General features: G+C 41.4%; 2 protein-coding genes across 3 annotated transcripts; one reads left to right on the top strand and one right to left on the bottom strand.

Annotated features, from left to right (window-relative positions):
• Positions 1-1,144: 1,144 nt before the first annotated feature.
• On the top strand, positions 1,145-8,961 carry LOC147173727 (SMAD family member 4-like). 2 transcript variants are annotated; one of them, XM_086076692.1, is made up of 10 exons: positions 1,145-1,328; positions 2,330-2,637; positions 2,928-3,102; positions 3,193-3,447; positions 4,387-4,494; positions 4,581-4,631; positions 5,235-5,418; positions 6,101-6,269; positions 6,543-6,681; positions 6,865-8,961. In XM_086076692.1, the coding sequence occupies exons 2-10, from the start codon at positions 2,398-2,400 to the stop codon at positions 7,074-7,076; spliced, it is 1,533 nt and encodes a 510-aa protein (XP_085932818.1). In that variant the 5' UTR covers positions 1,145-1,328; positions 2,330-2,397; the 3' UTR covers positions 7,077-8,961. The 2 variants fall into 2 exon arrangements, with proteins under 2 accessions (XP_085932818.1, XP_085932819.1); XM_086076693.1 differs by having other exon boundaries at positions 2,292-2,637.
• A 1-nt stretch (position 8,962) lies between these two features.
• Positions 8,963-16,052, bottom strand: LOC147173726 (RNA-binding protein MEX3B-like). The gene is made up of 5 exons (XM_086076690.1): positions 15,338-16,052; positions 13,896-14,134; positions 13,490-13,535; positions 11,195-11,889; positions 8,963-11,060 (listed from the first exon to the last, which is right to left on the bottom strand). The coding sequence occupies exons 1-5, from the start codon at positions 15,909-15,911 to the stop codon at positions 10,668-10,670; spliced, it is 1,947 nt and encodes a 648-aa protein (XP_085932816.1). The 5' UTR covers positions 15,912-16,052; the 3' UTR covers positions 8,963-10,667.
• Positions 16,053-17,655: the final 1,603 nt, after the last annotated feature.

The raw sequence follows: 17,655 nt of genomic DNA, 5'->3' as shown, positions 1-17,655 counted from the left end.
TACTTGGAGGCACGCCGCCAGCCGCTCCACATGATAAAACATCACTGCTGCTGATATGAGCATAAGCAACTTGGCAAAAGTTAGAAATTGACTAGTTAATTTTGGCCAGGTAACTTATTTTATGTGCACCATGTGGTAGGGGAGGCTTGACTCAAAGTAAGGTAAATGGGAGCATTATTCTAAATCAAATTTTCTGCAATTTATTTAGAATAGTCAGATTTGTTTTTGATAAAGTAGTTTTTCAATGCATTCATTTGACTGTCATACTGTTTTTGTTTTGGGGGTTTTAGATTATAGGCACAAACTGTAGGTACTTACTGCACCCTGTTGGTCAATACAGGGAACTATACAGTCAGTACAACGCACACACAATGGAGTGTATTTCCCTTTTTCAGTGTTATTGGAATGTTTTTAGGCTTCCAATTAAGTATGTTTAATTTATTAATGGTGATGTTTCTAATATTCACACCTCATCATTAATGATGCCACCAAATATTAAAAACACCTTAATTGCATGCTGTGTAGTTCTTAATAATTGTTAACACAAGCCACAATGTTAAATTACCACACATGTAATTATTTTATTTTTTTAACACACCTGGTATGTGGCTTTTGCATTTCACTACAGCCCTCATCATGCACGATGCAAGTGCAGCTTTAAAAAATGAACACAAAACACAATGGTAAATGTTATGTAAATTACCTGAGTATCAATACAATTTATAAAGTATACAACATGTAATATTTTTAAGATTATTAAAAAATATATATATTTTTTTTATTGTATTAAATCAGCTTTTATATTTCATTAGGCTTCTAGACTTATCAGTATGACGCTGTTCAGTTGAAACAATTGTAAGAAATACCAAAAATAATGAATACAACGTAAAAGATTCAAATATCAATACAATTACTATGTAATGCATATTTTCATATACTTTTAAAAACGTGTATTTTTTTCTTTTTATTATTTCAATACAGCTTCAATGTTGTTTTCTCTAATTGTGTGTCAGTGTGTGTGAATAGTTCATTAAAAAAAATTTTTTTTTTATCATTTACAATTCAAGATTTACATCAACCCCTTTGCATGATGTGGCGCTATTGGGCCGGAGCACGAGCTGCTCAAAACAAAGACGAAGAAGAACCGAATACACTGGATGAGAACTTACCAGAAGAGAGCAGTGATTTTTTTCCCCCCCTTCATACCTTCCCATCTTTAAGCAGTCGATACTGCTTTTTTATTGAGAACACTTGGTTGGCCATCACCAACTCAAACGAAGAAGGAAGCAACCAAAACGACGGTAGCAGCTTGCGCAAGGTTGCGGAAAGTAAGTGTTGGCGTCACGTACAAATAAAGATTTAACGGTACGATAAATAAGATGCCGCCAGGGTATCATTCAAACGAAACAATAATGCTTTGCGTTATTTTAAAAAGTGCAGATATAGCGCGCATAAAAAGGGAATAGCTAACCTAGTTTTTTTTTTTTAATGCAGTAGCTCGTCAATGAACGCTAATGAGCATTTCTGCTTCCGGTCAGTGCTTACTGCAGAGAAATGTAAGACAAATGGGAATACATTTAGCCAGATATATACACGTGTTTAAAATGTTTTGAATGTATCTAGACACCTGTATTTAAACGTAAAATGCCAGCTTACGCCCTCTAATAACAGATTCTGTGTTGTGCTCGTGAGCGACGTTTATTTTGAAGTGTAGGAGCGGTCACTTCCCTCTAGCGTTGCGGCTTTCAGCGGATGAATTTATTTTGTAAATTTGGCCAAAACGGCTTTTTTTTATTTTTTACAACGTTATATTCATTCATGTTGTGTTTTGGATAACTTAGCGTAATAATATGTAATATGACAAACAGGTGTTATAACTACTAAGACAGCTGTAAAGTGTTCATATTTTCCCTGCCTAATCAAAAGGGCGACAAATTATTAGGATCGGCAACGTCATAAAGTGCCCGGATGTTCGACTTCTGCCTGTTGTCTGGTGTTTTATTTTTCTGGTATTTACATATCTGTGTGTAATACATTTATACATACATTTCGATATTGTAGCAAAATGACCACTCTGCCTCACGGTCCAGAAGTTCTGGGTTCTAATCTCGACTCTCGCCTTTATGTGTGGGAATCCTCTGTCTCTGCTTTTGTAGATGTTCTGCGGCTTCATCCCACATTCCAAAAAAGTGCATCTTAAATTCATTGAATGCTTCAAATGCTACATTGGTGTGAATTTGACTGTGAATGGTCTTTGTCTGTTCCCTGCAATTGGCTGGCGACCATCCGAGATGACTCATTGATTCTGGTGTATCCTGTCGCCCACCAGCGTCCCGATGGTGTGTTTCTCGAGTTGAAACCCACCTGTCGCAGTGTGTCTCATCCTCAAAAGCCGACATGTCCATCGCCAACACGCCCACCAGCAATGACGCCTGTCTGAGCATCGTGCACAGTCTTATGTGCCACCGGCAGGGCGGCGAGAGCGAGAGCTTTGCCAAGCGGGCCATCGAGAGCCTAGTGAAAAAGCTCAAGGAGAAGAAGGATGAGTTAGACTCCCTCATCACCGCCATCACCACCAATGGCGCCCATCCCAGCAAGTGCGTCACCATCCCCAGGACGCTGGATGGAAGACTACAGGTGTGATCAGTGTTTGTCAGTTTTTTTTCCTGTTTTTTTATGACATCACTGTGCACATACTCATTAAAATATATAGTGAATGTTGGGGTAGGTGGGTGGAGTAAATTGCCTTCCTGAATCCCAACCTTTCCTATGCCCGTAAGTCTAGAAAATGTAAATAATAAAATTGGAAGATAAAGAAAGTGATTTTAAAATAGCACTTGCTCAATTTGAAACATGTCAGTTCAAATATTACTGTACTTACTTCTTATTATCTTACCAGCCTGTGTGTGTTTTGTCTCTCCTTTCAGGTGGCTGGACGCAAGGGTTTCCCTCATGTGGTCTATGCCAAGCTGTGGCGCTGGCCCGACCTGCACAAGAATGAACTGAAGCATGTCAAATACTGCCAGTATGCCTTCGACCTAAAGGCTGACATTGTGTGCGTCAATCCCTATCACTATGAGCGGGTGGTCTCTCCTGGAATAGGTGAGACTTCATCTAATTCATATTTTATAATATTACCTCATATTCAATACTCGTAGGCTCTCATAACTTCCTCCTTTAACTCCCCACCAGACATATCGGGACTGAATCTAACAGGCTCCAGGCCCGGCTCGGCGCTGATGGTCAAAGATGAGCACGATTTCGACGGTCCTCAGAGTCTGCCTGCTATGGACGAGGGCCGCTCCATGCAGACCATCCAGCACCCTCCGTTAGGGGGCCGCCCGGGACCCTCGGACTTATTCGCCCCCACCAACATGCTTCCGCCGGCCGAGGCGTCCACTTCTGCCTCCACGTCGTCGTTCCCTACTGTCGCCACAGGATCAGCTAGTAAGAACCTCTTTATCCCACTGGAAACATCTCCTCTTTTTTGATCCATCTCATGTACCTGTTTAATGTTTACAACTTGGCACTTGTGTAGACATTTTGTATTAGCGCTTCAACATCGTATCTGCTGTAAATGCTTTCATATTTGTGTTAACTGTAGCAACTGATAATTCGTCATTTTTGCTCATGTTATTTTAGTAAATATTTTTTAATAGTTGTGTGTCTTTAATAAGCTGCTGCACCCTCCCTTCAATCCTCCCTCGTCACTCTTATTATTTTTTAAATAATTTTTTCACCATTCAAAATGTTTTTTAAGCTTTTTTTAAATTATTATATATTTTTATATTTAGAATTTTTATCATTAGTAATTAAAACTTTTTTTTCTAGTTTTAAATAATAGTTTTTCACCTACTATTTTTAAATAATTTAGTTTTTAACCAAATATAATTTGACAATTCATTATTATTAGTTATATATTAGTTACACTATATATATATATATAAAATAATTTTGTTGTCTAGTCAATCAAATTATATTTTACTTCATTAAATGTCATTTTTATAGTCTGTTTTTATTTGTAAAGTTAACGTTTTTTTCTATTAAAAAATGTAAGTATTGTTTATTAAAATGAACAAATATGTTCAATATAAATGAAATAATTATTTCACCATTTAAAAAGAAATACATTTTTTAATATACAGATTACCTTTTTTGCCTATTATCAAATTAATTTAAATGTACTAACCATTAACCAGAATATGTTTTTAATAAATTTTGATATTGACAAAACATAAGAAAATATATGAAACCAATCATACTCCTTCAAGTTCAAGAAAACGACGTCATGTTGAATAAGAGAAGTTTCATAAAACACGGAATAAATACTCAATTGTGGTCGTAACAAAATGTCTGCGGGGCTCTCTGTTTTCTCCATCCCTTCAGGTGGCAACGCCGTCTGGTCAAGGAACAGCAGCTTCACCCCTAACACGCCACACCACAGCAATGGTCACCTGCAGCACCACCCGCCATTGCCTCAGCCGGCACACTACTGTGAGTCCGACGACAAAAGGAAACCGTGCGCAGTACATTTTTCTAAAGACGATGGTGGTCCTTGAACACTTTGCTCTCGTCCTCAGGGTCAGTCCATGATGAGTTTGCATTTCAGCCGCCCATATCAAACCATCCCGGTGAGAGCACACAATGAATGTAGACTATGAGTCTGATGTGATGACGGACCTGCTGAGCGTTTGGCCACTATTTGAGGAAATATGATGGATGGATTGAATATTTGTGATTATGTTAAAAATATAATTGCATGATTGTAACTTAAGGGCGGCACGGTGGCTGACTGGTTAGCACGTCCGCCTCCCAGTGCAAAGGTTCAAGTCCGGGCTTCGGCCTTCCTGGGTGGAGTTTGCATGTTCTCCTCGTGCTTGCGTGGGTTTTCTCCGGGTACTCCGGTTTCCTCCCACATTCCACAAACATGCATGGCAGGTGAATTGGACACTCCAAATTGTCCATAGGTGTGATTGTGAGTATGGTTGTTCGTCTTTGTGTGCCCTGGGATTGGCTGGCAACCAGTTCAGGGTATACCCCGCCTACTGCCCGAAGCCAGCTGGGATAGGCTCCAGCAAACCCCGCGACCCTTGTGAGGACAAGCGGTACAGAAAATGGATGGATGGGTGGATGATTGTAACTTTTTTTACCTGCATATTTTGATTACCGCATATATTTAGAATGTGATGATGTATAAGTATTTTTTTGTGTCAATGGGTTTAACTGTGTCGCAGCTCCAGACTACTGGTGCTCCATCGCCTACTTCGAGATGGACCTACAGGTGGGCGAGACCTTCAAGGTGCCGTCGTCATGCCCCGTCGTGACCGTGGATGGCTACGTGGACCCCTCGGGTGGGGACCGCTTCTGTCTAGGCCAGCTCAGCAACGTCCATCGCACGGAGGCAATCGAGAGAGCCAGGTACCTCCCACCGGCCATCAGTCACGTAACCTTTATTCACCGTACAGCTCATGTTTGAAGTAACATTTAAGTGCTACCTTGACTTGTGAATTGAATTCATTCGGTGACCAAGCGCAAATCAAACTCAAATCAACTTTACTTGTTGAAATAAACAGAAATGCCATGTAAAATCCACAGAGAATATTCTCCACCATTGTCTTCACATATCGGTTTATTGCGACCACCGCGTCAGTGCTAGTTTCATTAGCCCATCTATGGCTTTTTGTATTATGCGTTAGCTTTAAGCTCGTGGACATTTGTAAGTCAGTTGTGTGAAAAATGGTAAATGGGACTGCTTTTTATATGGCGCTTTTAACTACACCATACACCAGTGTCTTGCTCAAGGACACTTCAACATGATCACCAGGGGTGAGGATCGAAACCCACACCCTCACGAACGGGAGATGACCACTCTACCACTGAGCCATGCCGCCCCAGAATGTTCAAACAGAGCTGGAGTCAGAGCTCCGGATGTCACTCACTAGCCACACGTCCCATTAAAGCTGCACGTCAACACACAGATGCGGTAAATTGACTTAAGAGTTTGGACACGGAATGAATGAAACTCAGAAGCCAAGGTACCACTGCACAAATGTAAATGGAAGACACAAGACAGTCAAGTGAAGTTTGAATCGTCCGTCAGGCTTCACATTGGCAAAGGCGTACAGCTGGAATGCAAAGGTGAGGGCGACGTGTGGGTGCGCTGCCTCAGTGACCACGCCGTCTTCGTGCAGAGCTACTACCTGGACCGCGAGGCCGGACGAGCGCCCGGAGACGCCGTCCACAAGATCTACCCCAGCGCTTACATCAAGGTAAGCCATTCCAGATGAACACTTCCAATTTAACACGCAAACACTTTTATCAGAAAATCTACTTGAGAAATTACATTGATGAAGTCCGGTTCGAACTCATAAATATTGTAACTTTCCTCAAGCTAGAAGACAACATTGTGACAGGCTTTTGAAATAAAGATTCAAAGCGAGCGTTAGGGTTTGATATACAACTCATGGTTTCTTCGAACATGGGTGAACAAGTATTAGCATTCACTTCCTTTTGTCTAATATTGTGCATATGTTGTGTGTCAGGTGTTCGACCTGCGTCAGTGTCACAGGCAAATGCAGCAGCAGGCGGCGACCGCTCAGGCGGCAGCTGCGGCGCAGGCGGCCGCCGTGGCGGGAAACATCCCCGGACCCGGCTCGGTGGGAGGCATCGCACCCGCTATCAGTAAGTCTCAACCCTTAAGAGACCTGTCATTTGTGTTCCTTTAATTAGCCAAAAGGAGCGGAGAAAAAAAAAGAGAAACATTTAGTTTAACACAAACGAATCCAATTGTTTATGTCAGCATTTCAGAATGACAATAGTGGATTTAGCACGAGTGGCTCAATTGTGCCGCGTGTTTTTCCGCAGGTCTGTCGGCGGCGGCCGGTATCGGCGTGGACGACCTCCGCCGCCTGTGCATCCTGCGCATGAGCTTCGTGAAGGGCTGGGGGCCCGACTACCCTCGGCAGAGCATCAAGGAGACTCCGTGCTGGATCGAGATCCACCTGCACCGTGCTCTGCAGCTGCTGGACGAGGTGCTGCACACCATGCCCATCGCCGACCCGCAGCCGCTCGACTGAACTGGTCACAACGGATGGACCCTCTTTGCTCCTTGGTGTTGTCGTCGTCAGGTGGGTTTTGACGGTGCTGTGGTGTTAACCCAAAATTTCATCCGAAAGGGCAAACTGTGGATCGGTCAGACTGCTGGACGAGACCAGAGTGCTGTGTTTTTTTCCACATGATGAACAATTGTGGCTTTTTTTTTTTTTTTTATAAATAGAACACTTATTTTGAGATTGTAGTTGATTTTACAATTGCGGTTTTACAAGCCACTTCATTAGGTACACATTTAAAAAAACAAAAAAACTATCTAATGTCAGGTAGTGATATTTTCAGAAGTATGACGGAGTATTAGGGCTACATTGTAAAGGAAAACACATGAATAGTTGGGAGTTTTTTTTTTTTTGTTAAAGAATTAAGTTTGGGGGGGTTTCTTCCCCAAGATGTAATACAACATTGGGGGTGAAAGTCATCAAATTATAAGAATAAGTCATATTTTTCCAAGTATGAAGTTGTAATTTTCTCAGGACAAAGGGTGAGACTATAATGAGTAGAAAGTTTGAATTTTAAACAAAGACAATTTAGATCATTAGAATTTCATCTAAGGGATAAAGGTAACCAGTAGAGAAAAAATAATGCGGAAAAGGAAAAAACTAACTTATTCTATGAGAAATAAGTTTAAAAAATGTTTTGCCAAGAAATAAAGTGGAAATATTACAAGAATTTTGAGGGGTGAAATCGGACTTTTAACAGAGAAAAGTTGAGAAAAAATATAAGAATAAAGTTATATCTTTATTGGGGGGGAAGTGGACTATTGGGAGAAAAATGTGGAAAAAGAGAGCTTGAATTTTATCAGGTGGACAGGGGCAATAAGTTGGCAAAAAAAAAGTCTCAGCTTTAAAAGGAGAAATGTTGAGAATTCCTATTGAGAACTCCTATTTTTGAATAGTTGTATTTTTTTTACCAAGAAGGGGTAATATTCATCTATTATGAGAAGAAAAAGTTGTAAAATTATATGAAAGTTGCATCTTACCGAAAATAATTTTACGACAATGAAGTGGAGAGTACTATAGCGTTAGAATTTTATGAAGAAAAAAAGGGGCGAATGCAAAGTGAATTAAATTGTACTTTTGTGAGAAAATGTGGGAAGGAAATGGTAGCAGGAGAATGTTTATTTGATGTGACTAAATGTGAAATATTTCAAAATAAATGGAGTGACAAGTATTGTGGAAATTTGACTAAAGAAAAAAATGAGAATATTTAGAGGTTTCATTAAAAAAAACTGTTATTTTATCTGGAAAGCAGGTTAATACTACAACAGTCACATTTTATGAGAAAGGCATATTATACAATAATTCATAATTTACAAAAAAAAAAAAGGTAATGTAAAACCAAATGTCAGACGTGACTTTGTCATGAATCAAAGGTTTTGTGAGAATTACAGGTGGGTGTGAGTCTCTGAAGATGACGGTTTAATTTGTAAAGGCAGCGTTTAACATCTCATTAGATTGTGTACCTAATCTTGTGGCCAGTGACTGATTCAGTTCACAAAATACTAGCTGTGAATCTACATTTCCCAGCCATTTTGATACATTGTGTTGACCTTTTTTTAAAAACCTTTTTATGAAGTGACTTTTTTATGTTTAGCACTTTACTTTTGACCTACTGTGCATTTGTATTGGAACACTAAGGATGCCATTTTGTCTTCCCACCGTTTCACCAACATAACTCACAATGTTCCTGTTGTGATTAGTCGGTAGTGTTTTAGTTTTTTTAATCAGGTGTATGTAAATATGAATATATAACCTTTGTAGTGCATGCTGATGTTAATGATCCCACATTTAAACTCACTCAACTTTTACATGAATAAAGCAAGTCATCAGTGATACAAACAAGAGACTCAATGTGGCTTTAAATGAAACCGTCTTTATTAAGTAACTTTAATATCAGAAAAATAAAACTCTTAAAATTCTCTTTACAGCAAATATATATAATAATAACATCAGTGCTTTGGCCGCAATAACTTAAAAGGCCTGTTTATAAAATATAGTCTTGCATTTTTTTTGAACTCCTAACTCCGCCCCATTTTGAATTGAGATTTTTATATATGCCATAAGACTTGCCCCCTACATATACATAAAGTAGTAAAATTAGCACAAAAAACGGCTACTAAAAAAGGTACACTTTCTTAAACACGCATTAGCAGGCAGCTCATAACTTCAGCGGTTTAAATTTACTTTTTTTTCTTTTTTTTTTACATGCTTGTGCACGCACATTCCATATTTCCAGTGGTGGCGTTCCGACAAATCTAACAACTACGAAGCAGATAAAGCGTTGCAAATTCATTCGTGTTTATCGCCCGCGCAAAGAAAAAATAGAAAAATTAAAATCTTATTGTAAACATCGGAATATAGATACTTTGTCAAGATATATATATATATATATATATATATTTATATATATATATATATATAGAATATGAAATGTAACAAAATAAAAATAACTTCTGTATATCTCAGTCCTTAACAGTAATAATATAATACAATAGGGTTGACCATGTATATTGCATTCACCCTCACCGAAACAAAACAACAAAAAGGACGGATAAACATTGGAGGAGAAAGAACCTGGAGGGTTTTTGGGGGTGTGGGTTTAGTTTCCAAGCAAACAAATAACTGAGAAAATGATATCCAACAATAAAAAAAAAAAACTGAACCGAAAAACTATTTAGTTGTGTAGTGTCTACATTCCAGGCGCTTCCCCCTCAAACGTCCTGACAACAGTCCCGTAGGTCAAAAAAAACAACTCTGAGATGATTTTATTTTTGGGGCGCGTGGAATGGATTAACAAAGTTTTCGAGTCCCACTGAAAAAGTACCGTCAAATCCCTCGTTTTATTTCCTCGCCCTGTTTTTCCCCAACCCAGGCGGACTCTTGCATAGGCCCGGTGGCAGGATGAGGAAATGAAAGTCGTACGTTTATAGAAAAAAAAAAAAGTGAACACTGGAGAACATTCAAGGAGTTGTTCCGAGATTTACAGCAGTTTCGTAAAAGGAATGTTAGTACTAAATATGCTCAAAAAGGATGAGGAAGCAAAAAATAATTATTACATGTTAAGACTTTGAACCTCGATGTATACATTACATCAGTCTAAAAAGAAAAAAAAGGCCACGCTTTTTTTTTCATCGTTTTTTAAGCAAACTGAATTTTTTCGTAACTTAATTTCAGGCACGAGTTTTAACCGTAAACGATTTTGATCCTGGCGTAGTGGCTCCTGCGAGCTGGTGGGAAAAAGAAAGGGGGGGGGGGGTGAGTAGCACCGCTAAGGTAATGAGTTGACGCCCTGTGGAGTGTTGATAAAGTAAGAGGGAATAAAAGCAGCTTCTCGTGCCGCTTTTGGTATGTAATGCGTAAATGTATAATACGACTGGTTAACAATACGGGCCAGGGATCCTGCCGTTTGTAAACATGCTCACTTGCGCCCCCTCCGGAGGGTGGCGGTCACAAAAGACGGCTGCAAATTCCAACACAAAAAGAAACCAAAAGGTGGCTAAAAAAAACGTTTTGAAACGTTTTCTGGTTGCTACATTTGAGGATTTAGCCATCCGCCAGTCACATGTTGCGCAGCCGCAAGGCCTGGGTGACGGGCGACAGGCACACAGGGCAGACGGCGTCGGGACACTGGCAGATTTGGCCGGCGCACTTGGCGCAGAAGAGGTTGTGGCCGCAGGGAACCAGGGCGGCCACGGCCCGGCCGTCCAGGCAGCGGACGCACGCGTCGGGGCCCGGGCGGCGCCCCGGCCCGGCCCCGTAGGCGAGGGAGGGCTCGGGCGGCGACGAGGACGAGCTGTCGCCGGAGGAGGAAGAGGAGAAAGCAGAGCAGTAGGAGGGCGGCCGTTGGGTGCCGCCGAAGGGGGCACGGAGCATGTGCAGCGCCTGGGGGTGCTCCAAGGCGTCGACGCCGGGGAAAGTGGGGGAGAGGCGGGGAGTCCCGGGCTGACTTGTCTGAAAACAAAACATTTTTTCTACAGTGCCTCTTTTCAAGCTTCAGTAAGGGTGAAATCAGGCTCGGGGTTTAGGTCAGGGCTCTGGTTCTCCCGCACCAAACACATCCAAGCATTATTTCAAATGCCACCTACCTGAGTGGGCCTTGCATCAAAGGCCTGAAGACTTTGGTGGTCCACAAAGGGGCTCCAGATGTGCGGCGGCGCAGCGCCCGTGGAGATGGTCAGGGGTTCGAATCCCGACGAGGAGTTCCCGCCCACCACTGCGACGGGGTCCTCGGAGCCCCCCGGGGTCAGGCCGTCCCCGAACCAGAAGCTGGTGGCCCCTGTGTTGTCGTTGCTGCTGCTGTTGTTGTTGTTGTTATTGGAATTGGCGTTGAACGAGCAAGTGGGGCTGAAGTCGGCCATGCGGTTGGCTCCGCCTCCTCCGCAGAAGGAATCGGTGGAGCTGGAGCCGCTGCCCAGGGAGCTGGAGCTGTCGTTGCGGTAGGTGGAAGACATTCGGATGCCGCCGCCCGCGTTGGCCCGCTGGCCGCTGCTTGGGTTGGCCGGGAGGAGGCCGCCGGCGCGGAACCACCCGGCTTCGCTGTTGTCGAAGCTGACATCCGTGCCGTTAAACTGGAAGTCGTTGTTGTCCGCGCCGGGCGCCTCCAGGCCGCCACCACCACCGCCACATGTGCCCGTGCGCAGGGCGATGTGCGCCTCGATCTCCTCGCGGGCGCGGTCCACGTTCTCCGGCATGCCCGTCACCTCGAACACCGGCTCCTTGTCGCGACTCGGCGTCACGATGTAGGTGTGTGTTTGCTGCTGGATGCGCTTTATGGTCGCCCCTGGAACACAAATCAGGAATTGCTTTATATAAATGGAACATACAGACTGGAAAATGTGCCCCAATTTTCATGACACTTGTGGAGGTATTCGTTAAGGCCCGACCGATTAATCAGCCGATTATTGCCCTTCAAACATCTGCCAAAACAATCGGCCAATAATTTTCCCCTTAAAATTTTACAATCAAAGAAAACTGACAAAGTACCCTGAATGCACCATTTTGCTTGCGTAGCATTAGCAACTAGCAAGTGTGTAGCGTATGTTATTCAAGCGCCCTTTAAGCTGTTTAATGACACCCCAGTTGGAATTAACTGGAAAACTAAACACGCGACAATAAGAATTACATCCACTGTATATTTGAATACAAAACCTGCTTTGTTTTTAAAACATTGCTAGCCTAGTGCTAATGTTAAAAGTGAAGGGAGGATCCCATTCAAATGCTAACGGGAAGTTAGCATCGACTTCGGGAGTGTTTTTCCTTTAAATAACGAATATTCACACACAAATGCTGCGGGAAAACATACCCGCAGGTAAGATAACACGAGTTATGTTAATAGAAATCAATCGTAACTTTCTTCTGTATTCACTGTAAGTGTGAATGTGCGGCACCACACTGCCCCCAAGAGGTCAAAACGCACAGACAGTCTATTTTTTTCAGTTGCTATTATTTTAGTATATTCTATTCTGATTTAACTTTGGGGTTTTTTGTCATTGTCCTTTCAAGTTATATCTAAAGGTGATATTTCAAGGATTCAAAGAATTTATTTCCCCAAAATTCAAGGATGCAAATATGCAAGGATTTTCGTTGTCTTATCACACATTTCCACAACATGGCACGAAATACAATTACAGAGGTCCCAGGTTATCCCAGTAAGTCCCAAGACTTGTGAAAATAACACAAGATAAAAATATATACAAAAGGTTCAAGCTTAGAATGAAAATGAGTAATAAAAATGAAAGAGGCTTGAATATACATAATATTTACAACATCATTTGTACTTGACAAAAACAATGTTCAAATTATAGGGATGAATGGGCATGACGCCACGATGACTTTTAAGCAGTTGAGCAGCTTTAGTAGGTGAATAAATACTAAGTTTTAATTCAAACTGTTTTAATCATGATTTCAAATTCAAACTGTTTTAATCATGATTTCAATCTCAATCAAATAATTTTTATTTTTCCAGACCAATTACGTACTCTAACCATATACAGCACAGCATTTTTTTTTTGACACATAAATCTATACAATAAGTTTGTTGATAAGGTCATACTATGGACTTGTCATTCAAAGCAGAGTAAATCTTAATAGCGAAAGTTCATTCATAGGTGACACTCATTGAAAAGGAAGAGGGTGGGTGGATTAATTTTATGCATTACAAAAATTATAATCGAAAATCTGTATCAGCATTGGCCTCAAAAAACGCATATTGGTCGGGCCCTAGTATTCGCGTTTGGTGAGGTGTGCGTGTGCCATCAAAACAACGACAAGTTGTGTTACAGTTCGCTAAATGGAAAATAGTAAATTACTTGTAACATGTTCCTGCACAAAATCATGTGAATCAAGTTACAGAAAAATAAAGAATTAGCAAAATGACGCACCTTTTGGACCCACAACCAGTCCTACAACACGGTATGGCACCCGCACCTGCAGGAAAATAAACGTTAATACACAGCACAAATATGAGTTGATAAAGGCTATAACACCAGCCAAGGGCGTTAAAATAATATTGAAAAAAGAAGCCCAAATAAAATTCTGTGAAAGTTAAGAGGAAAAAATAGCAATTAAGCAAAAGCTGTTTATTTATTTACATTCTATTTTGGTCATTCTTAAAGGATGTATTATACAATTGTTCTTGTTAAAGAAACGCTACAAAAAAAATAGATTTGGGGAGTGAGGTTGGTGCATGTTGTTATTTTTAATGTAAAATATGTTCCCTGGCTCAATAAATGTTAGAAAACACTGCTGAATGAGATCAATACAGAATGTACGCACTATCCCCACTACCTGAATAGTGGTTTGTCCGGGCAGAGCGGGGATCCCCGGCCCGGACGCGACCGACAGAGTGCCCGCTTTGTTCCGGGAGGCCCGGATGAGGGAGAAGTGCTCGGCGGCCGACAGGATCTCCCGTTTGGCCATGCACACTTCCTCCTTGCGTCCCGTCACAACGAAAACTGGCTGCTCGCCCCTCACAGGCGTCTTGATGTAGGTGTTCGTCTTGGCTCGGAGCGCTTTAATCTTACAACCTGTGTGATGAAAATAAAATAAAAAAAGCCTGCTTAGTGGGAAGCAAAAATAATTTCAATAAATGTCAGAGTACAACATGTTAGTGTTTTTTCAACCATTAACATTGCATCACCAGAGAACAAGCCATTTTCAACACTTTTAGATATATCTACTCAAGAGGGAATAATCATACTGGTATCGCGCTTAAGAAAATGGTACTGAACATTACTAATTTAAATGTATCAATTTAAGTAGTTTTTTTTTTAATATTTAATTGCAGTGCTGCTGATGTTGACAGACTAGAGTACTGTAGCTGGTCATAGTGGTACTTAGTTGTAAAAGTTTGAGAACCACTCGATTTGAGTTTGTCCCTAATTTCTATAATGCTAATAAATCATAATGCAAGTTAAAGCTCTCGACCTCTAATGTCATTTCTAGTGGATTAAATATTCCTTTCAAGCTGTGGTTGAGTCCAGCCATTTCCTGTTGTTGTGTTAACAGGGTGCACCATCCCCCATCAGCAGGAGCTCCAACACTCTTCTTTAATCATGTGCGAAACCCACGACAAAGCGAATCAAAAGACGAAGGACCAGGCTGTATGTTCAAGAATACGTGTGTTTTGTGTTGAATCGAACGTGGGAAATCATAGTTCTACCCACGAGGAACTACAATGAAAAACTACAAATGGGGCTGATGTGGCAAAGCAACTTGCGGTCTTCGAAGACAAAAGAAAGCACACGATGTATAGATTAGATATCTAGAAATAAATACGAGCTGTGAAATAAATTGACGATTCGAGTGAGAGTGTGTGTTTGTTCGTTTAAAACGTTCGTTGAAAGCGTTTTAGACTAGGTTCATTCCAGTCGGGCGGTGCTGAGTTGACCCACTTTGGACCCAAGCTAACTAGGCTAGCCGCACTCCAGAGAACATAAACATATTTAAAAAATCAGCAGGAAAAAAGTGTCAACTTCGAGAAATATGCTGTATATGAGTTCGAGTTTGGAACTTAACTATTAACGCGAAAACAACTTTAATTTAAATAAAGGCATTAAAAATCGGTTTTGTAACGTGCTAGTTGCAACAATAAGTTGGGAGCTAAAAGTTAGCTCGCTTGATAGCACAAACACGGCCCAATTCCCAACATGGCACGGTTCGTTTTGTGTAATTTACCGTTCTGCTTAAGCACGTTTAGCCTCCTTCTTACATTTTTGACAAAGACTCACCCTGTCGGCCTACGATCTCCGCAACGTGCTCGGAACTCGGCACGGCCACGCATTCGGTAGTGTTGACACTTTTCCGGCGAGCCAGGAGCGACGCCTCGGCCTCAAAGCAGCCGCCGCCGGGCTCTCCGCAGTACACGCCGGCGTCGTCTCCCCGCTCGTCCCCGTTGTAGAGCAACACAGTCTCCACTTGATCCAACGCGGACGGCATCGCGGAGCCGCCCGGCCTTGATGAATGGATGTATTGGTGGGCCTGCGATAGCAACGGGCTACCCGACGTGGTTGGGACTTGTGGCTCTTCGTCCTCGGGCGTGACGTTCCCTTCGTCTCCCGAAGGTGGTCGATACGGCAGCGGCTTCAAGTCGAGAACCGTACCGAGAAGGTTAAAGCGGGACGCCGGGATGAGCTGGTGATGATGGTACAAGACTGGACTTTCATCCGATAGCTCGGCTGCCGCCTGGCTTTGGGTGCCGAGGTGCTCGTCGAGGCCCATACCGGCGAAAGCGTGCACTAGTGGCGGCGGCGGGACCTCGGATTCTCCCTCGTCGGCCTCCAGCAAAGACATGCTGCTCGGCATGTTTGAACGATATATTCAAGATATTGAATCGGGGGAAGGGGTGACAAACAAACAAACAAAATTCAAATAACAAGCGACCAGCGCCAGGTGGTTGAAATGTGTGTACTGTGTGGCTTTTGTTTTGTCTCGCCAGCTTCCCCCTAGCACGTTAATCTCGCCCGGCCTTTGCTCTCGCGAGAGTTGCATTCTGGGTCAAACGGTGCATTCTACTGTCTGTCGCCTGCGCAGACACTTGATCAGGTCACAGCGTCTCTTGTATGGATTAAAGATGTAACGATGTGCTATTTTGGTTTCACACAGGTGCCACAAGTACTCGCACTCTGTACAATTGCAGGTGCTTGTGAGAAAAGACAAAAAAATGTAGAAGCACTGATTCAAAATTCCTGTACTTAGGTAAATGGAAAAAGTACGGACGGAAATGTACTGAAGTACCAAAGTATATATATATATATACATATACACACACACTATTATTATTACAATACCTGTTTGTTTTGATGACTCAGAGAGAGAGAGATAAAAAACATTCTGCACACAAAATAATTTCCTACTTAAAATAACTAGACATATCACAACATGTTTCCCTCCATTAGCTTTGCTAACGTTGTAAACTGACTAACAAAAATGCTAAATTAAAATAAAAAATACTAATAATTTAAATAATATGCAAAAAAATATGTTGTATCACATCAACATATTTTTTTAAATATAATTGTTGGTCTAGTAATGGCTTATTATATTGCATCGTGCTGCGCCAACTTTTTGCTATGGATAATTGAAAGAGATAAACTTAGCTCTGTCCTAGTGTGTGCTTCAAAATGCACATGTTCTGAAATTAGGCCACTGCATTCTATTAGTTCACCACTAGATAGCACTAAATTCTACATGTCCTTTAATGTGTTATTTCAGATTATACAGATTTTTTTTCAGCAAGAAATTCATAGGCTGGCACAAGACATAATTCATTTGCCACAAATAATTCCTGAGGTGTGCCATATCAAACAATTCTTCGAAATAAGGCAATGGATGGGGAATATCTTGCTTCTTCGAATCCATTGCTGTTGTCATTCATGAGCACTGGTTCACATTCTTCAAAGTCGCTGCCATCTCTGTGTTTCACCTGCCTCAAAAGTCCCTAGGATTTCAATCACGGTTGACTTGACCTCTCTGTTGTTAAATTGTGTCGACATCTGTGGCGGCTGAAAAAAATTAACAAGCCTATTTTGACAAACTGTCAGGAGTAGAGAATACAGATATCTCTTTTCAAATGAGTGGAGCAAAAAGAAGAAGATGTCAGAAAAATAAATACTCAAGTAACGTACAAATACCTGAAAAATCGACTTAAGTACAGAAACAAAAGTATTCGTATGTATTTACTTCCAACCATTGGGGTAAGTTATTTTGGTAAGTATATGTGCGTTGCATTATGAACAGATGTTTTAAATTAAACAATAACAGCACACAGATTTCACAGAGTATAAGATCTGATCACCATCTGAAGGAAAGGGAAGGGGAAGAGTAACGATACCAGTTATGTTGTATGGTTTAGAGATGTAATAACCAGGGGACAGAGCTGCAAATGGTAAAATTGAAAATGCTCAAATTCTTTTCGTGAGTGAGGAGGAATAGACAGGATCAGGAAGTTGAAAGGGGAAGAAGATTCTAATTCGCAAGGTTGTAGCAATGTAATATATTGGTTAGGATATGATGGTAATTGTGTGTTTTTTTTTTTGAAGGTTCAAAA

Source organism: Leptonotus elevatus, chromosome 5 (genome assembly GCF_054856555.1).
Source record: "Leptonotus elevatus isolate MCC_2025b chromosome 5, RoL_Lele_1.0, whole genome shotgun sequence".
NCBI classification, from domain to species: Eukaryota; Metazoa; Chordata; class Actinopteri; order Syngnathiformes; family Syngnathidae; genus Leptonotus; species Leptonotus elevatus.
Note: the sequence above shows the minus strand (reverse complement) of the source record. Positions and strands in the feature narration are given on the sequence as shown.